This window comes from Penicillium robsamsonii (assembly GCF_028829455.1).
Source record: "Penicillium robsamsonii strain IBT 29466 chromosome Unknown utg000001l_segment0_segment0, whole genome shotgun sequence".
NCBI classification, from domain to species: domain Eukaryota; kingdom Fungi; phylum Ascomycota; class Eurotiomycetes; order Eurotiales; family Aspergillaceae; genus Penicillium; species Penicillium robsamsonii.
Window position 1 is genome coordinate 7,249,239 of NW_026643219.1, and position 20,512 is coordinate 7,269,750.

General features: G+C 49.5%; 9 protein-coding genes across 9 annotated transcripts; 7 read left to right on the forward strand and 2 right to left on the reverse strand.

Moving 5' to 3' along the window:
• Positions 1 to 1,351: 1,351 nt before the first annotated feature.
• Positions 1,352 to 2,904, reverse strand: met2 (homoserine O-acetyltransferase; the record flags this gene model as incomplete). The annotated part of the gene is made up of 2 exons (XM_057227078.1): positions 1,352 to 2,814; positions 2,868 to 2,904. 2 exons carry the CDS (start codon positions 2,902 to 2,904, stop codon positions 1,352 to 1,354), a joined length of 1,500 nt encoding a protein of 499 aa, XP_057091094.1.
• Positions 2,905 to 3,122: 218 nt separating this feature from the next.
• On the forward strand, positions 3,123 to 3,783 carry N7447_002804 (60S ribosomal protein eL30). The gene is made up of 3 exons (XM_057227079.1): positions 3,123 to 3,258; positions 3,313 to 3,467; positions 3,651 to 3,783. Exons 1-3 carry the CDS (start codon positions 3,189 to 3,191, stop codon positions 3,744 to 3,746), a joined length of 321 nt encoding a protein of 106 aa, XP_057091095.1. The 5' UTR covers positions 3,123 to 3,188; the 3' UTR covers positions 3,747 to 3,783.
• A 620-nt stretch (positions 3,784 to 4,403) lies between these two features.
• Positions 4,404 to 6,914, forward strand: aguA (alpha-glucuronidase; the record flags this gene model as incomplete). Its single annotated transcript, XM_057227080.1, has 1 exon — positions 4,404 to 6,914. The coding sequence occupies one exon, from the start codon at positions 4,404 to 4,406 to the stop codon at positions 6,912 to 6,914; it is 2,511 nt and encodes an 836-aa protein (XP_057091096.1).
• An 822-nt stretch (positions 6,915 to 7,736) lies between these two features.
• Positions 7,737 to 9,530, forward strand: N7447_002806 (SAP domain protein; the record flags this gene model as incomplete). The annotated part of the gene is made up of 1 exon (XM_057227081.1): positions 7,737 to 9,530. The coding sequence occupies one exon, from the start codon at positions 7,737 to 7,739 to the stop codon at positions 9,528 to 9,530; it is 1,794 nt and encodes a 597-aa protein (XP_057091097.1).
• A 430-nt stretch (positions 9,531 to 9,960) lies between these two features.
• Positions 9,961 to 11,800, forward strand: N7447_002807 (OSTA/TMEM184 family protein; the record flags this gene model as incomplete). Its single annotated transcript, XM_057227082.1, has 6 exons — positions 9,961 to 10,000; positions 10,053 to 10,203; positions 10,265 to 10,559; positions 10,618 to 10,743; positions 10,812 to 10,961; positions 11,027 to 11,800. The coding sequence occupies 6 exons, from the start codon at positions 9,961 to 9,963 to the stop codon at positions 11,798 to 11,800; spliced, it is 1,536 nt and encodes a 511-aa protein (XP_057091098.1).
• Positions 11,801 to 12,379: 579 nt separating this feature from the next.
• Positions 12,380 to 13,873, reverse strand: N7447_002808 (COP9 signalosome complex subunit 6; the record flags this gene model as incomplete). Its single annotated transcript, XM_057227083.1, has 3 exons — positions 12,380 to 12,831; positions 12,892 to 13,368; positions 13,435 to 13,873. The coding sequence occupies 3 exons, from the start codon at positions 13,871 to 13,873 to the stop codon at positions 12,380 to 12,382; spliced, it is 1,368 nt and encodes a 455-aa protein (XP_057091099.1).
• Positions 13,874 to 13,932: 59 nt separating this feature from the next.
• Positions 13,933 to 15,882, forward strand: N7447_002809 (uncharacterized protein; the record flags this gene model as incomplete). Its single annotated transcript, XM_057227084.1, has 1 exon — positions 13,933 to 15,882. One exon carries the CDS (start codon positions 13,933 to 13,935, stop codon positions 15,880 to 15,882), a length of 1,950 nt encoding a protein of 649 aa, XP_057091100.1.
• A 318-nt stretch (positions 15,883 to 16,200) lies between these two features.
• Positions 16,201 to 17,104, forward strand: N7447_002810 (DNA-directed RNA polymerase III subunit C31; the record flags this gene model as incomplete). Its single annotated transcript, XM_057227085.1, has 3 exons — positions 16,201 to 16,308; positions 16,412 to 16,658; positions 16,731 to 17,104. The coding sequence occupies 3 exons, from the start codon at positions 16,201 to 16,203 to the stop codon at positions 17,102 to 17,104; spliced, it is 729 nt and encodes a 242-aa protein (XP_057091101.1).
• A 667-nt stretch (positions 17,105 to 17,771) lies between these two features.
• On the forward strand, positions 17,772 to 19,864 carry tah18 (NAPDH-dependent diflavin reductase; the record flags this gene model as incomplete). Its single annotated transcript, XM_057227086.1, has 3 exons — positions 17,772 to 17,930; positions 17,985 to 18,310; positions 18,370 to 19,864. 3 exons carry the CDS (start codon positions 17,772 to 17,774, stop codon positions 19,862 to 19,864), a joined length of 1,980 nt encoding a protein of 659 aa, XP_057091102.1.
• Between the last annotated feature and the right edge of the window lie 648 nt (positions 19,865 to 20,512).

The window sequence follows — 20,512 nt, forward strand, 5'->3', positions numbered from 1 at the left end:
CTGTTTATGCTCCGATCAAGGAATCGGATGTATGAATATGGCTCGACGAAGATCAAAGAGATGGAGGAAAGAGCGCAGATAAACAATGAAAATGCTCTCCAATGCGAGACCCCACTACAGCTTAAACGACTGGTGATGCACCTGCAGATCAAAGCCAGGCAATCTCCCGAACTATGTGTTGTAAAGAGGGAAAATCCAAGCGTTGTCGGCACAACTGTCTGGTATGCGGGGGGAATGCAGGCCAGAATTATATCACAGTGGGAATACACCGAAATAAAAATCAAGCTAAGCGGGTTAAAGAGAAAAAAGATAATGTTACTTGAGCTAGTCTGCATAAAAAGGATAGGGCTCATCCTCCGTATCAAGAACTACCTAGGTATAGAGATAACCAATGGGCCTTTTAGGGACCAATTAAATCCGCCATTAATGGTACTTTCATAAGAGGGTCTAAGCGCCAAGTACCTATCTAGTTAGAGCATGTGCTAGTGTGACTCAAATCGGGGGCGACAGCAATCTAGACTGGATTATTTTTGCAATAACCGCTTGTGGGAAATATATCGACATCTAGATCATCCATACTCCGAACTACTTACATAGTATTCCCCCTCCCGAGGAAACCTGGAAAATCATTCAGTAAGAGTACGTCGCATATGTAAATAAATATAAGTCTCATAAATTGCGCCTGCATGAGCACTGGGTACCGCCACACGTTTCTGACCATTCAGCTCGGGCCAAGTTATCTCTTTAGCTCGAACCCTTTTTTTTTTTTTTGCTCTTTCAACTTGAACCGAGGCGTGTGTCCTGCATATGTACGGAGTATGTTGTAGCCCCTATTACCATGGCGCTATTGCCGTGGGCTATCTGATTTGAATATAAACTGGATCTGCCGTTGTCTGTTTCGTCAAAGTCAAATAGTATAAACGTATATGTCCAGATATGTCTAGATATGTTATTTTGAATTAATTTTCTATTTGATAATGCGACATACATGCCGCAAAGATAACCAATGGCTATCAATACCGATAAACGGACCCATCACCCCCGGCGGAGGGAGTATCCTCCCGGAAGAAATTGACCCAGAGGGCGGGTCTGATGGAGAGCAGTTGGATGCTTCTTTGACAGTCTTCTCGGACAAGGACAGAGGCCAAGTGAGAGACGGGAGAGGCAGTTGGATGCTCATCTCCCTGACTGGCGGAACGGAAAAAAGAACAGCAACCTACTTCCCCTGATGCGCCATGACATCTATCCGGTCGCGGACCCCTTCACGGGATTCTGGACCCAGACTAGAGCATGGGATTGGCGGCAGAAAAAACTGCGCCTGACAATACCTTTTTTGGGGGATTCCAACGCTCTACCAAGCGGTGATATCCTCCACCTCGGCCTCGCCGAAGGTGCTGCTCTTCGTCAGCTTAGTAACACTAGCCACAGCAGCGGCACCATCGGCGCTTGACTTGGCCATGATATCGGGCAGAACTTCGTGGAAGAAGTCGACAATATGGCGGTTAACTTGCTCAAATTGAAGCAAGAATGCGTCATGGCCCTCGGGGCTATCGATGCGCTCGAGGCGAGAATTGGGGATGCCGGCTGCAATCTCTTGTTGCTCAGCGAATGTGAAAAGACCATCCGACTCAATGCCTAGGACTAGAGCTGGCTGCTCGACCTGTCCGAGGGCCTCGAGCACGGTATCCTCAGTCTCGGTGCTAGGATTGCCGCGGCGGCGGGACACATCGTGCGTATCGAGTTTGCGAGTCATGGCGATGTAGCAGTTGGCATCAAATCGCTTGACAAATTTATCACCCTGGTAACGAAGATATGACTGTGCAGAGAAGTAGGTCGGTGGACGAGGACGGCCGGATGCAGTCAGCTTGGGCTTTGCGTCGACTTCAGGGGCAAATGTTTTGGTGCCAGAGAATTGCGGGTCCATGAACTGGACATCGGCCTCGTTCACAGGAGCCGGTGAGCCTTGTCTGCTCCCTGAGCGTGAGGTTGTTCCGCCACGGTGTCCGTCGTTGTGGATAGCCCAGTGCTCGTTCGGGGGACTGGGGAGCTTCTCAGTGCCGTTGATGTTTCGCGGTTTGGTTGGATCTGGTACATTGCGACCGAACCGAGACTCGAATGAGTTGCGGCTACGGTAAGTGAGAAGTGCTGACATGCGAGCTGCACCGAGGCCGGTGGACGGCGGGTCGTTAAATGCATAGTAGCCATCGTCATACTTCGGGTCACTGTAGATGCTCTGCCGTTGTGCCTCACCCCAACTAATGCACCATGCGGAATGGCGCGCTGAAGTCGCAATGGGGACAATAGCTCGCACATAGTCTTTGCCGAAAAATGCGTATTCCAAGGTGAGCATTCCACCCATGGACCCACCGACCACCGCGGCAATCTGCTTGACACCGAGGTCATCCAGGACAAGTTTGTGGATGTTGACATCATCACGGACAGTCGTTAAGGGGAACTCAGGTCCATAGTAGCCATTTTCAGGCTTACCATCCTTGTGGGTCACAGCACTTGCACTTCCGTACGGGCTGCCCAAACTGTTCAGGCAGATCACGAAGAACCGAGAGACATCAAAAGCTTGGCCAGGACCACCAAGAAGAGGGCCCCACCAGTCGGCGACATCGGCACTGCCACTAAGAGCGTGACAAATCACCAGCACATTATCACCATTGGGAGCGAGGGTTCCGCGTGTGGTGTATGCGACCGGGACATTGTAAAGGGTGACACCGGATTCAAGTTTGAAGGAAGGGATGACCGCAATGGATTGATCCTCGATTAACTGGGCATAGGGGTTCTCAGGCTGCGAAGCGACTCTCTCTACGGGATTTAGTAGCGGTTCATAAGATAAGACTGAAGGGGGATAAACTGACGGTATTGCGCAGCAGAGGTACTGCTAGTTTCGGCCATTTTGAAAAAAAGACAATGTGCAAAATAAAGAAAGACAAGAGATGGAAATTGAGAACAGGGTGTACTTGTAGTAATATAAAATGGAGTGAGTCAAAAAAAGACCCCGCAGTGGTTCCTCCGGTCCCGGTGGCAGAAAATAAAGCGGTGATCTGTCACGTGTAGTCACGTGCGGCTAGGGCTCGCTCCACACTTGACCTTTTTTCCCGTCTGTGCGAATTTTCTCTTCTTCCGTAGCCAACGATCCAACAAAACTTCTTACGAGCCAACCCCTCAAAACATTCAAAATGGTCAAGACTAAGAAGTCCGGTGATACCCTCTCCTCGCGCCTGGCGCTTGTGATGAAGTCTGGCAAGGGTAAGCAGTCGTTTCGATCGCACAAATAAGCAATCCACTAACAAATTCTCTTAGTTACCATGGGTACCAAGTCCACCATGAAGACTCTCCGCTCTGGCAAGGCCAAGCTGGTCCTCATCTCCGGAAACTGCCCTCCTCTGCGCAAGTCCGAGCTTGAGTACTACGCCATGCTCGCCAAGACCCCCGTTCACCACTTCAACGGCAACAACGTACGTTTCATTCCCCTTTCCTTCGGGTCGGCAGCCTGAAAAATCGGCTGTCGCACCTCGGTGTCAGCTACACTACTCAGAGAAGAAGTCGGTCAAAACTACCACTTCGGAGAGTGAAGTTGCTCAGCGAAGGGATCACCGAAAGGCATCCCGGAGAGCGAATTGGACTAACTCGCCCTATAGATTGAGCTCGGTACCGCTTGCGGTAAGCTCTTCCGCTGCTCCGCTATGGCTATCCTCGATGCCGGTGACTCCGACATCCTGAGCCGTGATGCTTAAGCGTATCGCCCTGTTGTGAGCCATAAAAAATTAGAATCTTGAACCATTCTTGAACAAAACCTTCTCCCACGAATAATGATAATTACGTACATGCGTATCTCCCAAACTTGGTATATTTTAGATAGGCGTGCCAAGATATTTGGCCACTTTGCTATATGCGCTTGTCTTCGGACTCCGCCATTCCATAGAATAGCCTAAAATATAATACCCAAATGCATCGCATTATGATGAGTCTGCTCCAGTTCTTGTCCGACTCGGGCCTTGTCTGGTACCTATAGGGCTTCGTGGCGCTGATCTTAATCTCATCTTGAGTACTGACCATAAGCCACATCCAGCAACCAACAGGCTAATACGGGGTATATCCCGTGGACCCTTTGTCAGTGGCTCTCTCAACATTAGCGTGAATAAATTCTGCGTTAATGTCCGTACCAAATCAACCCCCACACAACTCCGCAATTTTTGCGGGGAAACACTGCAAGTATAGCCTGTATTGCTTGGCTTGGACATATCATTCATTTAGCCTGAAGTTTCTCCGACAACTATTTGCCATCGGCGAATCTCCGGTGGTGTGATGTCGCGGGGAACTTGATATAAAGGGGAAACTTGATCTGCAGTGAGTGGTTAGGTATACGCTCCTAGACCAGAAACCTGGCTACAATGCGTACACTCCTCTTCTTTGCCTCCTTGGGCTTTGCAGCCGCTGAGAACGGCCTCAATGGCTGGCTGCGGTATGCATCATTACCCTGTTCAGGTCAATGTCATTCCAACCTCCCTTCGAGTATCGTCACCCTCAATGCGTCTGAGACAAGTCCAGTGTATGTTGCGGGCACGGAGTTGCAGAATGGTCTCAAAGGTGTTTATGGGAAGCGTGTGAAAGTCACACACAACAAATGCAAGGCTGCCTCCTCGGTTATTGTTGGCACGATTGACCAATATCGGGAAATCTGTGGCGCTATGAAAGGTGTACCTGAACTGGAAGAAGATGGCTTTTGGCTCGACATCAAAGGGAAAAACGTTCAAATTCTTGGACAAAACGAGAGGGGTGCGCTCTATGGCACCTTTGAATACTTGTCGATGCTTGCACAGGGAAACTTCTCCAATGTCGCCTATGCTTCCAATCCTTCTGCGCCTATTCGCTGGGTGAATCAATGGGACAATATGGATGGAAGAATCGAACGTGGCTATGGTGGCCCATCCATATTCTTCAAGGACGGTCAAATCGTCGATGATCTAACCCGCGTTGCTGAATACGCCCGCCTCTTGGCCTCGATTAAAATCAATGCTGTCGTTATCAACAACGTCAATGCGAACGCTACCCTCTTGACTCCCACAAACCTCGACGGTGTGGCTCGAATCGCCGATGTTTTCCGACCATATGGTATACAAGTTGGCCTATCGCTCAATTTCGCGTCGCCTCAGACCTACGGAGGGCTTAGCACTTTCGATCCCCTCGATGCATCTGTCATTGAGTGGTGGTCGGGTATCACGGCTCAGGTCTACGATCGAGTTCCTGACATGGCTGGTTACCTTATCAAAGCCGACTCTGAGGGAGAACCAGGGCCCCAGACATATAATAGGACTCTTGCAGATGCAGCGAACCTCTTTGCCAAAGACGTCCTGCCCTACGGCGGCATTGTCATGTATCGCGCGTTTGTCTACGACCATCACCTGGACGAGGCAGTCTGGACGCATGATCGTGCAAATGCTGCTGTGGATTTCTTCAAGCATCTAGATGGCGAATTTGATGACAATGTGGTGATCCAAATTAAGTATGGGCCAATTGATTTCCAGGTCCGTGAGCCACCATCGGCATTGTTTGCAAATTTGCGCAAAACCAGCATGGCCATTGAACTGCAAGTTACGCAAGAATACCTTGGGCAGCAGTCGCATTTAGTCTATGTTGCCCCCCTTTGGAAGACGATCTTAGACTCTGACCTCCGCATCGACCACCAGCCATCACTCGTTCGCGACATCGTGGCTGGTAAACGGTTCAATCGGAAACTAGGCGGATCAGCAGCTGTTGTCAACGTGGGCACAAACACCACCTGGCTTGGTAGCCACTTGTCTATGTCAAACCTATATGCCTATGGTCGCTTGGCTTGGAACCCAGCAGATGATGCACAGGACATTCTGCAAGACTGGATCAGACTGACCTTTGGGCTGGACCGCAAGGTACTCGACACTATCACTCGCATGTCCATGGAATCCTGGCCCGCCTACGAACAGTATAGTGGGAATTTGGGCATCCAGACCTTAACAGATATTCTATACACTCACTATGGCCCCAACCCTGCATCCCAAGACAACAACGGCTGGGGCCAATGGACCCGCGCAAACAAAACTAGCATTGGAATGGATCGGACGGTGGCCCACGGCACAGGCTTTTCAGGTCAGTATCCGGACGAAATTGCTGCCATGTATGAGAACATCGACACGACACCAGACGATCTTCTGCTATGGTTCCACCATGTCAAATACACCCATCGTCTGCACTCTGGGAAGACTGTTATCCAGCACTTCTACGACGAACACTACAGCGGAGCCAAAACTGCCCAGAGCTTCCTCACGCAGTGGGAATCACTTCATGGAAAAGTTGATACTGAGCGATACAACCATGTTCGGCACTTCCTAGACTACCAGAGCGGTCACTCCATTGTCTGGAGAGATGCGATCAATAACTTTTATTACAATCTTTCTGGAATCCCCGACCAGGCTAAGCGTGTCGACCATCACCCATGGCGCATCGAAGCGGAAGACATGAAGCTAGAGGGTTACAAGACTTACAGGCTCAGCCCCCCCGAAGCAGCTTCTGGTTATGTTGCAATTGTCACAACTTCCAACAGTACAGCCGGCACCGCTTCAACCAAAATAAACTTTCCCTCTGGTACCTATGACCTTGCAGTGAATTACTACGATGTCTACGGTGGCCAGTCACAGTGGAAAGTCTACCTGAATAATCGAAAAATCGGCCAATGGGTTGGTAATAGTGAGGATACCTTTAGCCACACGCCTTCTATCTATTTGGATGGGCATTCGGCGATTCGTATCAAGTTCCGGGGCGTCAAGATTCGCAAGGGCGACACTTTGAAGATTGTCGGGGCGCCTGATGGCACTGAGCTGGCGCCATTGGACTACGTGGCTTTGCTGCCAGCGGGTATTGTAGATTAGAAGCACTCTTGTCAAATGACTAAATCACTGTCAATATATCTATGTTATCTTCCTCTCCAATTGCAGTATCTCACTCCAACTACCTACTACATAGTATGACAATCTTCTAAGAACATAGAGAAGAGTGGTAGATGTAATATCACGCACGACTTGTCAGGAGCAAATTATGTATATTTTGTTCCACATACCATATAGATGCTTTCCATCCAGCAGAGGTACTGGTTCCAAGTTAAGACCGGAGGCAAGGCTATCCTCCCAATTGTAGACAACTCCTCCCGTCTGGCATCAATGTCTTTTTTTTTTTTTCTCTCTGGGTGATAGCAACGCCATAGCTGCACATTTGCTTATTTTATATATAGTCTGGACCATATGGCACCGTTGAATACAATGCCAGTGAACTACCATCGATATAAGTTATGCCAACGTTTACTACAGCGGCATGTGGTTTGTTTTATCAGGCCTCTGTTTATGAGGCCTCTGTTGCAGTTTGCAGTGCTACAAATAGTCAAGTTATCTACTTCAATACGACTAATTATTGAAAATTCTCTTCTAATTCTTTCAAATAGATCTTATTTTATTAACTGAAATGATTGAAAAGGGACACACATCCATGTACGTGTCGAGTTGCATGCGCATTGTTCAGACAAGAGTGACGCCAGTCCGGATGCGGCTAGCGTCCTACATCATCGGCGCGCATTTCCATCGCGCCCCCAAGTTCAATCCCTGCGCTGCAACCAATTGTCTTATTCATTCTGATATAAGCAATTGATCTCATCTCCTTCAAACTTCACATTTTAAACCCTTTGATGAGAGTTTGTCATCATGACTGACTATTCGTCGTTGAAAGTGGCTGATTTGAAGGCTGAGTGCAAGAAGCGCGGCGTCCCTCAGACTGGTCTCCGCCTCAAGCAGCAATTCATTGACAAATTGACTGAGCTTGACTCACAAACAAATCAGGACACGTCCGATGCAGCAGCCCCAGCAGAAGAATCTACCGAGTCACAGCCATCTGCGCCTGATGCTGTTCCGCAAGCAAAGTCGCAGCCCGAAGAATCAGAGAATGAAGAGCCTGAGCAACCAAAGGAAGAAGCAATCTCACAAACCGAGGAAACAACAGCACCTGCGTCAGTATCGGACCCAACTCATGATGGACAAATGCAGGCGGATGAGTCGACCCAAGGAGAGGCAGTTTCAGTAGCCGATGTGAAATCGCAAAAAGTCGAAGATGTTGCGAAGCCTACAGAGATACAAACAGAGAAAGTTACTACTGAAAATCAAGGTCCTACAGCTGCACCATCACAGCTACAAATGGACAAAGCATCCCAAGATGCGAAGGACGAGGAGCCCATAAAGGCTCAAGAAAAACCCATCACATCTGCTGCCCATACCTCAGAGATTAACACCGAGTTATCGACACCTCTCCCAGTTGAAGATGCACTGGAAGATACACGCAAACGGAAACGCCGCAGCCAGAGCCCAGCTCCTACTCTGGAAGAGATTGCGAATAAGAAGGCTCGTGCGAAGGAAACAAGCCCGCACGTGTTGCTGAAAGACGATGAGGTGTCGGTCTCTCGCGATGAGGGCCTCAGTGATTCAAAGCCTGAAGACCAAAAAGCAGCGGAGGGCCACACAGACAAACAGCCTATTGAGACGCAAACAGATTCACACAAAACCCCCACCAAGCAAGACGCTCGGTTTCGCAACCTATTTGCACCTGCCGGTGCATCAACCCACCCCGCCTCTCCCCCAAGAGATATCGCAATGCAGGATGTCGACACCACCCCTGCGTTGCACCCTGCAACTTCTGCCCTCTATATCGACGGCCTCATGCGCCCACTCCAGCCGACTGCACTCCGCAAACACCTGGCCAGTCTTGCATCCGCCCCCGGAACCACAGATTCCGATGCCATCGTTGACTTCTATCTTGATGCTATCAAAACTCACTGTTTTGTGAGTTTCACCAGTCTCGCAGCAGCTTCGCGGGTTCGTTCTGCTGTCCATGGGACTGTGTGGCCCAACGAGCGCAACCGCAAGAATCTCCGAGCAGATTTTATTCCCGACGAGAAGATCAAGGAATGGATTGAGACAGAAGAGAAATCCCGAGACCGCGCTGGCGCTGCTGCTCGTTGGGAAGTGAGATATGAGACGTCTGGTGACGGAACCACGGCTACCCTCGCCGAGGTGGGCTCTGCTCCCTCTGGACGACGTGAGTCGGGTTTCAATCGTACTCCTCCCTTGGGCCCGCGCCGCGATATTGAGCAGCTTGATCGTCGGCTTTCCAACGCACCCCCCGCGGCCCCCGCGCCTCCATCACGACCTGGGCAGGGTTTTAAACCTCTGGATGAATTATTTGAATCTACCACTACAAAGCCCAAGCTGTACTACCTTCCCGTTCCACGTCCGGTTGCCGACAAACGTTTGGACCAATTTGATGAGCTGATTAAGAAGGGTACATTCCCACGTCGTGGTGGTGATGAAATGCGGCGAATTACTTTCGAAGATGACGATAAGTTCGTGGACATCGGCCCCGAGCGATTCACACCTGGACCTCGAGGTGGTCCCAGACCTCGTGGACGGGGACGTGGTGGACGGCGTGGAGATTCATGGCGCTCTTGAACTTTCGAGTGTTGAAGGCATGCAGCTGGGCCATGGCCATGTACAATAGTCTTTTAGCGACTGCAAAATGCTAAATCAAATTATGAAAGTATCAAAATATCTCAAAGAATCTAAATATCCAAGTACGTACCATCAAAAACCGGGTCCACCCAACAGGGCTGTAAAGCCAAGAAAATAAAAATAGACCAAAGACCAAGCCTTTGAGCTGCCGACGATCCCAAGGAAATCGGAGGATTTTCGAGACCTGACAGGCTGTGCATAATCAGCCACAACGCCATATTCTTGTCTCTCAAGGTGTACATTGTGATTCCTCAATATTTATTTCCTTGATCTTCGGTGGCGTCTTTCCCGTCGATCCGGATAAGAGATAAAGGGGGAAAAACGTTCGGTCCATCAACAAGTCCTCTTTGCCATTTTCACCCCAGCGACCATGGGCTGGCCAGTGTGTAATACCACAGAGGCTGAAGCGAGTTCGTTATCCCTCCCTGGCCTTGAACTTTGTAATGAACTAATCGGAACTAGTTGAGGAGGTCGCACTCTGGGATGGCGGTCTTACATTTCATGCTCTAGCACTCCTAGTGGGCGGTGCTTGCGCTATCATCGCCTGTGTTGTATCTTTGGTCCTGATTATGCTACATGCAACACATTACAGCAAGCCGATCGAACAGCGACAGTGAGTCCCCTTCTCCTTAACGCGTCACGCGAGCATTGCTGACATGGCCCTCGTCTTTCAGTATTATCCGTATCCTATTTATGGTTCCCGTCTATTCCCTTGTCGCATGGCTCAGCATGTACTTCTACCGTGATTCTGTCTACTTTAAGGTCATGGGCGACTGCTACGAAGCGTTCTGTATCTCCGCCTTCTTCTCCCTTATGTGCCACTACACCGCCCCGGATCTACACAGCCAGAAGGATTACTTCCGTGGAATTCAACCTAAGGAATGGCTCTGGCCGTTGAGTTGGCTTCAAAAATGTTGTGGTGGCAAGCGCATCTGGCGGACCCCGCGCAGTGGATTGACATGGTTCAATGTAAGATGATGGACTTGAGCAGACGTTGAGGAATTTTAGGGTACTGATCATTGTACAGATTGTCTGGGTCGGGGTTTTCCAATACTGTGTTATGCGCGTTCTTATGACTATCGTTGCAGTTGTTGCGCAAGCTTTCGGGGTATACTGTGAGGCGTCGCTGAGTCCTGCATTCGCGCATATCTGGGTATGTTTGAAGTCGCGACCAAGTTTTGGGCTTCATCCTTTGCCGATCCGCTAATAATATATTGATAGACTATCGTCATTGAATCGGTCTCAGTCACTATCGCTATGTACTGCCTAATCCAGTTCTACCATCAGACCAGCCAAGACATCAAGCAACATCAGCCATTTTTGAAGATCCTGTCGATTAAGCTCGTCATTTTCCTTTCATTTTGGCAGTCAGTAAGTCTTTTTTTAACATCATCTCCTGCTAAAGTGGTTCACAAACTCATGTTTCCACATTTTAGACACTCATCAGCCTTCTAGTCTCTGAAGGCGCTATATCAGCGACTAATAAAATCGCCATGAACGATCTCAAAGTCGGGCTCCCAGAGCTGATGATCAACTGCGAGATGGCTATATTTGGTATACTACATCTCTGGGCCTTCTCGTGGAAGTCCTACACCCTTGCCAACCAGTCAAGTCAAGTGACTGATTTCTACGGCAACAGCAAGGCTGCATACCAAGGTGGACGCTATGGTGTAAGGGCCTTGATCGATGCCATGAACCCATTGGACCTCTTAAAAGCCATTGGTCGAAGTGCCCGTTGGCTGTTCGTCGGCCGCAAGAGTCGTATGCTGGACCCCAGTTATCAGCCGCAAGAGGAGTCACTCGGTCTCCAGCCACCCCAAGAGGGCAGCGAACTTACCCAGCATGGAACAGCCTACCGTGGTGCTGGAACGGCCATATCCGGAGGCCGAACAGGCCGTTATGGTGACACACCCTACGAAGAGGGTGATGTGCTTCTGGCTCACGCCCAACCCAATCCCGAGATCGCGCTCACAGGCACTTCGCCATATGCGTCGGACTTCGATGACCATGCCCAAAACCCGTCAACTGCCTTTGACGGACGAAGCTCGTCACCCTATGAGGATCCTTCGCTTCGCAGTCATGACAATTTGTACTCGGAATCCCCGGTCCATCCTTACCCATCCAATGGTCCTCTCCGTGGGCAGGTCCCTATGCCCATGCCGGACTCTTACCATCCTCCTCCTCCATATCCTACCAACCATCATTCATGATCCATATCTATGATTCAATGATGACTCAGTGCACACATCTCATATTGGCCAAGTTTACTTTGATACCTTTGATATGCATGTTTCACCTGTGATTGAGCTGCAGACATTATTCTTCTTACCTCACGCTACCCATGAGCACTTCGAGATTTTTGCGCTTTTTTCTCTTTCTGTCCTGTTGTTTGAGTAGGTATGGATACCCGCCTGTTTACATAGCGGCATGTTTTTGTTTTTGTTTTTGTTCTTGTATTCATATTTTTCTTATTCCCCTTCTCTTTTTTTTACCTTTATTTGTCCTATCCCCACCAGTGCGCATTATTAGCATCGCTGTGGGTTTACATTTCTTGTATAGTATCGTTTGTCTGAACTAGATCTTTAGTCACCGACTGAATAGGGGGAAAAGGAAGAATAATCATATCAAAGTTCGTTATCTCATCTAAATGGCCTTGACACGGGCCCAGAAAGGAACACTGTCTAAGCAAAGTAGCTAAAAGCCTAGGCTCAAGATCCGGTGTATTGCCAGTTGCGGGGGTATTTTCATGGGGTGATCGTGGAAACAGTGAAGAACTGAACTGACTACTATCATGAATACATCCCACTGCCGGGACCCCCACGCCCACCCTGGGCATAGAACTCTTCATTGAAGCTCCTTTGGAGAATAAAGGGATCCTTGCGCGCGGTGGCTACGTGACGCGCAGTCTGAATGACTGCAGATTTGCGGCCCAATTCGCGCATGGCCTTGACGTTGTCGCCGAGTTGGCCAAGTAGCGAGATCAATAGCACATCGTTGCTCTGCGAGAGTACTTCGGTGGAGAAGGGGCCTTGCTCCGATGGAGAGAGGATGGACAGGTGCGAGAGAAGAGAGTTAATGTTGCGGATGATCGGGTGTGACAACTTGGTCGTAGATGTATTGTCCTTTGATCGATCTGAGCTAAAATCCGCTTCTGAGAGACTGGAGAGGTAGGATTTGATGAGGGAGACGCGGGATTCGAGTGTGCGAACGGCATTGAGACGAGTGCTGAGGCTTGCGATTACTTTTCAACTTAGTTAGTATCAGCCATTCGAGTAGTAGTGTTGAGACTGTGAAAACTTACGCTCCTCTTCCTCCTGTGAGAGTTCAACCTGAGAGCTCTGCTTATTTGACTCTGTCTGTTCTGTCTGCTGCGCGCGCTTGGCCGGCTCCTGTGTCGCATTCAAAGAAGCGGTACCAGAAGCCTGAACAATAGTATCGATACCGATCATCTCAGATTCTCCTGTTTCCACTGAGTAGGGAAGCTCCCTGAATTTGATATTTGGCACCGCCTCCTCGCCATCAACCTGCATGTCCTTGCTTGCATCGGGGGCGGTTTGGCCTTCATGAACGCTCTCGTACACGGTTAGAGGAAGCTTGCCGCCATTTGAACCTGAATCGTTAAGCTGTGAAGGGTGGAAGGCGAGGAAGACCGCAGATTCGTTGTAGTCCTGGAGGATCTGTCGGTGAAGAGGGAGATGGGCGTCATTCGGCCCGGTCGATGGCGCGGTTGACCACCATCCAACAAGGTCGAGAGGGGGGTCTTTGTGCACATTCTTGACTGTAATATGGTCAGTTTTACTTCCTAGGGGCAAACCAAATTGATCTTGAGAGGGGTTCAACGTACACTGCTCAAGACGTTTTTGAAACCATACCGCCGGCAAGACAATCTCATCGTTCAACCCGTAAGTAACTGGGCACTCAAACGCATGCTCAAGTGTGATGTCTCGTCCATTCTGCTGGCCTAGAAGAGCGCCAATTATCGGCCCATGCTGCTGTCGGGCAGCGTGTCGGGTAATTTGGTCGGAAACAGTGAGGAGAACCAGTGGGTGCAGCTGGATATGAAGACCCGAATCGGATGATTTCTGAGAGACCAGGCACTGCGGAGGCTCCATGACTGTATGCTGTAGTCCTGGGATGTAGAGGAACTTCTGGTGAGGGACGGAGTAGTAGATACGCTTGGTTGATGCGGTCATGTTTGGTCGGTTTGGTGTTGATGCCTGAGGCAGAATTGAGCTTTCCCCGCGGCGCATAGGGCGAGCTTCGTCTGTCACAAAGGTATCCATTTCGGTTTTAAGTCTGTGACTGATTATTGGAAGAACTGAACATATTCCAAGAAACCGCAATGTCAGTTCCTTCGACATTTGATGCAGTGAGATCACACCTCGCTCAGGTCCAGGAGAACCCCTCCACGGCCTTGGACATTCCTCTCATCGACAAGTTGAAGTTGCAACTAGTCGAATCCACCGACCCTGTGGTCCCTGCCACTCTTCTATCACAAATTTCAGCGCTCCTTCCCATCTTGCAAGAAGACCCTACGCCTATTACAACCCTCGGAATCAGAGTTACCGCCTACTTCACCTTCACCGATCTCCAATCTGTCGATCCTCCAATCAGTCTTGTCGCTGGCTTCAAGGCCCCATCACCACCAATCAATCTCCTAGCTCTTTCGCTGTTGGCCAAAGCCGGACAAAAATGCAGTGAAGCTGCCATAGTTGCAGGTGATTCAAACTTGGTGGCTTCACTTGTGGAGCTGTGGCTTTCAACATCTTCGGCCGAAGTCGCACAGGCTGCACTGGACACATTATGGGAGCTTTTAGAGGTTGATGTCGCTCATCATTTGGAAAATGGAGAATATGAGCATACCGGTGATGAAAGTCATGCAGGACAGGGACTCTTGTGGAGGAGAGTATTCACCGATAAGGATGTCTACGGTCTACTGTTTGGGCTATGTAGCCTCCAGAATGATGCCCCTGGTGATCTCTCTAAACGCGAAAGAACGCTCGCACAAGGCAGGCTAATGACCCTCCTGGTGAAAGCCGGAAAACTCCGCTGGGACATCATCTCAACAGCGCAAGTCCCAGGGATCGAGGCTAAATACCAGAGCAGTAGTCTCCTGCATTTTGCCACCTGTCATATGGTCCAAGTGAGCGATGTCTTGATGCATATGACACTGCTGAACTTCTTCCGCGAGCTACTAGAGATTGATGGGCCAGGCCTTGTCGCTCGGAGCTCGGTGCAGTCTACTTCGACTTTCTCATCCCCTGCCCTCGACTTCCTTGTTGCACACGAGCTGCATTCCCAAGTGCTGACGTATTATCTCGATGAGTCCAAGCTGGACTCAGTGGATCTTCTCTACCTATCCGGCCCGATTATGGCATATGTGGCCCGGTACGCCGAGATGTATCCCAACCACTTATTACAGAACCCCTCTACCCTACTTGATGGGATTATCTCCCGCATCAACAGATCACTCGCCATTCCTAGCGCGCAATGGGCACACGGCGAAGTACCCACAGGTCACCTGGCTATTTTAGCTTCACTCCCACGAGTGCTTCTCATCGAAGCTGGTAGGCATGGCGCCAACCCGGTTCTCGCGGTTCCTACAAACCCTCCAAATGGTGAAGCTCTGGATGTTCTGGCGAGAATTTTCCACGGACCCCAGCGAACTGGAATTTCTGATTCGATGAAGTTGAACACATCCGGCTCAACCCCAACTGACTGGGACCGTGAAGCAGCTGCAGCTCGCATCCTCTACTTCCTCTATGTCAATCAACACCCCACCTTTTGGGATGATGTCGTGGGCGCTGCCGACGTCCTAGTGATGAAAGAGATTGCTTTGTCGGCCATAACTTTCATGAGGGCTATTACAACAGCGAACTGGAAACCCTCACCTTCAGCGCCTGTCAATACGAATTCATCCCGGTTCCGGCTGCCCTCCGAAGAGGGCCTGGGTGAGCTATCCCCAGCTACTAGTGGATTTTTCCCCAAATCAGGAGCATGGGCAGTTCTCACTCCACCTGCCCTGACCACCCTTCTCCCGTATCTTTTCAAGCCACCTCGCTCCTATGCAGAGTTCGTCGGGGGTGGTGCAGGTGATTCCCAGAGTGTTGTTTGGAAAGTTGCCACTGCGAAGCATGATGTTCTTGTAGCACTGCACAGCCGGTTGCAAGAAACCGATGGCCAGGTGGAAGGGTTTGAAGATATCATGCGAACGCTACAGCAGCGTGTGAACGAGGGTCCCTGGGGACCTATGCAATCCGGCAGTGCTCAGATAATGACTGCCGGACTATAAAGTTGCAATAAATTTGAAAAGCAAAACAGAGAAAAAAAACACTTGAACCAGTTTAGTGATTCTCTAGCCTCGTGTTCAATCAAAAAAATATCAAGTTCAATGGTGTATTGTGAACAGAGTACAAAGTAAAGATCAGCGCGTGTTATCTTAGCGTCCACGCGGGGAAGCATTGAGGAATTCTGCCAGCCCTAGTGCTGTTTCGGGTGGGCGGTAAAGAAATGTATTTTTCCGGAGTCATGATCATCTATCCGCAGTTATATCATGAAAAATGGTCCATATTCGTTAACTCGTGTTAATTGACGTCGTTATATCACAATCATGTCACGCCGTGGGGCACCAAAGGGCAAAAAGCCCCCAGGCACAGAGTTTACATGGGATGCCGACCCTGGCGGGGAGCCAGACACGGCTCCAACGCCGTTGTACCCTGTATGTTTGCTTCTTGGCCTGGCTCTCCAGGAAATCCTCCTCTTGCAATGGACCACTCTCCATCATGCCGAAATCTACAGAGCCTAACCTATCCTATCCGCAGAAATATACTGTCCCATTTGCTCGGAAGTTGAGCCCCGCAGAACAAACCCAGGTAGACTACTACCGCGAGTTGCGCGAAACCTTTCACGAGGGCCCTTTTTACTGTGTACTTGATGCTTCGTCTTCCAATGCCAAAAAAGGCAGCGCCGCGCGTGCCAACTTTGACGCGTTTCACGGCATGCCCACCTATTCCGGTCGTTATCAAAAGAAACGACGTACCCTTCCCAAGATCACCGGACGGACTTATTGTGAGTACTTTCTACAAGCATTGTCTTTTCTACGGTTTCGGGTGACTGATCCCGCATACTTGAATCGTTTAGTCTTGAAGTTCTTTCCCCGCGAGCTATGGCAAACCCTCCAGCCGAACTTCCGACCTGACGCGTCCCTGGATGGCTACCAGGGCCAGTCGTCGGCCGCTGGAGTGAAGCGTGGTTTTGAGGACGAAGAAGACGAAGCTGGACCTGCAAAGCGCGTGGCCGCCGGCGAAGACGAGGAGGATGGTGACGCAGATGCGGATGAAGGCGCATTGATTGATGAGGATGATGAACAGGAGGAGGAAATTATGGATGACGACTTCTCCGAAGATGATGATGAAATGGGCGGCGATTACAATGCCGAGCAGTACTTCGACGATGGAGAAGATGATATGGGTGATGAAGACGGTGGAGGCGGTGGCGGCGACGATGACTTCTGAAAAGCAGATTCACGATACCCTTTTTTTTCTTCCAATTTAGCCTTACTATGGCTTTTCAGCGGCCCGGCCCGCGCCTTTTTGGCATATCCTTTGTATTTATTTAATGCCACAGTGGATTGTTCAGTGTCTTCAGCGCCAATGACTCTGGTAACCTGGGTTATTAGGATATTCGAATTAAATTAACCACACCACATAGTATCTAACCAGTTACTAGGCACACTCTAAGCGAAAGAAGCAGCGAGAACTCGTAGCTTCTCCAAGGTCTAGTAGGCAATATGCAAGACAGGGACTTCGTTTGCTTTGAGTCAACAAAAAGCCACTTCCAGAGTAAAGGTTGGCCAATGTAAGATATCTCCCTTATATCTGCACAACCTCCATTTAGGCTCAGTCCACCTGGCACGTTTGTCTACGCTTAATACAACTATTAAAGGCGTATGCTACCACCTCTGTGGGGTTTCATCCCTTTATCCCTCTTCTTAGACCTAATTCTTCCAAAAAATGATTATCCTAACGCCAATGTATTCTAGGCTATAGAAAGATCAACTCGGGTAGGCGGTAGATATGGCGGTGGATATTTGATAAGATCGATTGGTTTTTGCGTGACGTCAGCCGATTTTTGGAGGGGCAAAGCAAGGATTGTTCAGACACTTCGACATCAGAGCGCAGAATGGGCGACACCGCAGATCCACGTCCCTTAGGACGGTCCGTGCTCATTTTATATGGCTCCGAAACGGGCAATGCGCAGGAAGTGGCCGAGGAATTAGGCGCCTTGACCGAGCGGCTCCGTTTTGCGACGCATGTATCCGAGTTGAATCAATGCAAGCCGGTATGTACTTCTTTGCAATGACCCTTCAGAGGGCTAATGCCTATGGAACCGTAGGAATCCCTTCTTTCATATACATTCATCATATTTGTGACCTCGACTACCGGACAAGGCGATTTTCCAGCCAATGCGCGGTCTTTTTGGAAGTCGCTTTTGCTAAAGAAGCTACCTGCTACCTTTTTGAACGGCGTGAACTTCACTTGTTTTGGGCTAGGAGATAGCTCATATCCTAAGTATGGAAGCTTTTACCACCATGCGTTTCAATGGCTGATTGTGAAAGATTTAATTGGGCGATACGCAAGCTCTATAAACGGCTTTTACAACTTGGTGCAAATGAAATCTATCCCACGGGCGAAGCAGACCAGCAACATCCAGAAGAGTCAGTACTATCTTGATCCTCATGCTATATATCTGTTCACGGCTTACATGGCTTGATATGCAGACTTGAGGGAACTTTCCTACCATGGATGACGGATTTTCGAAAACATTTACTGAGCAGACATCCTCTCCCTGCTGGACAACACCCGATCCCAGATGATGTGCAGCTCCCACCAAAGTGGAAGCTACAGTTGGCTGAGGAGACCGATCCCGTCCTGTTACCTCAAGCTGCCGTCGCAAATGAACATCAAGCTTCTACAGATGAATATCCAGGACTACACCATCTGGACCATGACTCCCGACCCATCCCACACTCGCTCTCTGCGACATTGACCGAAAATCGGCGCGTAACTCCACGAAAGCATTGGCAAGATGTGCGCCATATTACTCTGACCGTCCCAGACTCTGTTTCTTACGTTCCCGGGGACATGATCGCCATCACACCGAAAAGCTCTTCAATTGACGTTCAAACCCTTATTGACTTGATGGGTTGGAACGATCTAGCAGATCGACGAGTCTCTTTCGTTCCAACAGGAGATATTCCATCACCACCACCGATTCCTGGTCTCGACTCTTATCCCAACCTCACCCTTCGTGCCCTCCTCATAGACTATCTCGACGTCAAAGGGATACCCCGCCGATCGTTCTTCTCCACAATTGCACACTACACCAAAGATGAAATGCATAAAGAACGGTTACTAGAATTTACAAACCCCGAATATATCGACGAGCTATGGGATTACACGACACGCCCACGGCGTAGTATACTTGAGGTGTTGCATGAGTTCGACACTGTCAAAATTCCCTGGCAGCACGCAATATCTGTTCTCCCGGTCATGCGCGCCCGCCAATTCAGCATTGCCAGCGGCGGAACACACAAGCAAACTGCTGATGGAAATACACAATTTGAACTACTCATTGCTATTGTCAAATACCAGACAGTGATCAAGAGAATCCGCGAGGGCGTCTGTACCAAGTATCTCTCCGTCCTCCAGCCAGGTAGCACCCTTCAAGTTCAGCTCCAGCCCGGCGGTCTCAAGTCTTCAGTTCAGCAACTGACCGGAGCAACCGTGCTCATTGGACCGGGCACTGGAGTTGCACCCCTGCGCTCCATGCTTTGGGAGAAAGCGGCACTTGTGCAGGCTTACCGCGAGCAAAATCCCGGCGTCAGTCCACCAATCGGCCCTACTGTCCTCCTATATGGAGGGCGGAACCGAGAATCCGACTTCTTCTTTGAAGAAGAGTGGACAGAGCTCAGCAAGCTCATCCCGTTACAGGTGCTTACTGCTTTTTCGCGTGATCAGCAACGTAAGATCTACGTGCAAGATACCATACGCGAGAACTTCTCGCTCTTCTTCCGTCTGTTGCATGATATGCAGGGGTCAGTTTATATTTGTGGTTCCTCGGGTCGCATGCCCCAAGCTGTGCGTGAAGCGCTCATCGAAGCCTTCCAGAATGGAGGAGCTCCTTTGCCGGGGCAGCCTTTCACCCGTTCCCAGGCTGAGGGGTATCTCACTGGAATGGAGCAAAGCGGCCGCTACAAACAAGAGACTTGGTGATTGGTGTGAATACTTAGTTCGCATCACAGCGGAATATAAGACATTTTCCATCTATGTATTTATGGAAAGACCGCGAACGTACATATCAGCAGAGTTGGAAGTCCTAGGAACGTCACATCTACGACGCAATAAATTTCAATGTTTACACGATCATGTCAACTTTAAGGAACAGCCTCATTATCTTGAAAATACCTCTGTTTACAACCATCTGTGTTATCGTAACATTGTCTACTATTTACCTAGGCTTTCTCCCCTCGGGCCCTTGGTATTTAATGCCGTTATTGTCTAATTTCTTTAACGATTCTAATGCAATTGACTTGGAAACTTTTCTCTTCGGAGGCACTTCGTCATATAGCCATCGGTTTCTTTTTTCCTCTCTTTTTTATGTCTCGATCTTTCTCTCCGACTTAAGGAACTAGCCCTGAAGGCTGTACATATATATTTTTTTCACATTAGTATATATGATGGAGGGGGGAAGAACTAGCTACAGTCTACCTGGGTGAGGGATCAACTTGCCTGGTAGCCCACTAGAAAACAAAAGGAAAGACATATATCAGGGCTAGGATTTGGCACAGCTATAATTTATGACCATTTCATTACAGCATGTCATTGTTTCAATTTGACAAGACTGAGAACAATGTTCATTAT

What these genes read in the sequence shown, in the direction of transcription:
- N7447_002804 (XM_057227079.1), top strand. Translation starts at nt 3,189, where the DNA reads ATGGTCAAGACTAAGAAGTCCGGTGATACCCTCTCCTCGCGCCTGGCG. An exon ending in TGTGATGAAGTCTGGCAAGG is followed by an intron (nt 3,259 to 3,312) that starts GTAAGCAGTCGT and finishes AAATTCTCTTAG; the next exon opens with TTACCATGGGTACCAAGTCC. An exon ending in ACCACTTCAACGGCAACAAC is followed by an intron (nt 3,468 to 3,650) that starts GTACGTTTCATT and finishes CTCGCCCTATAG; the next exon opens with ATTGAGCTCGGTACCGCTTG.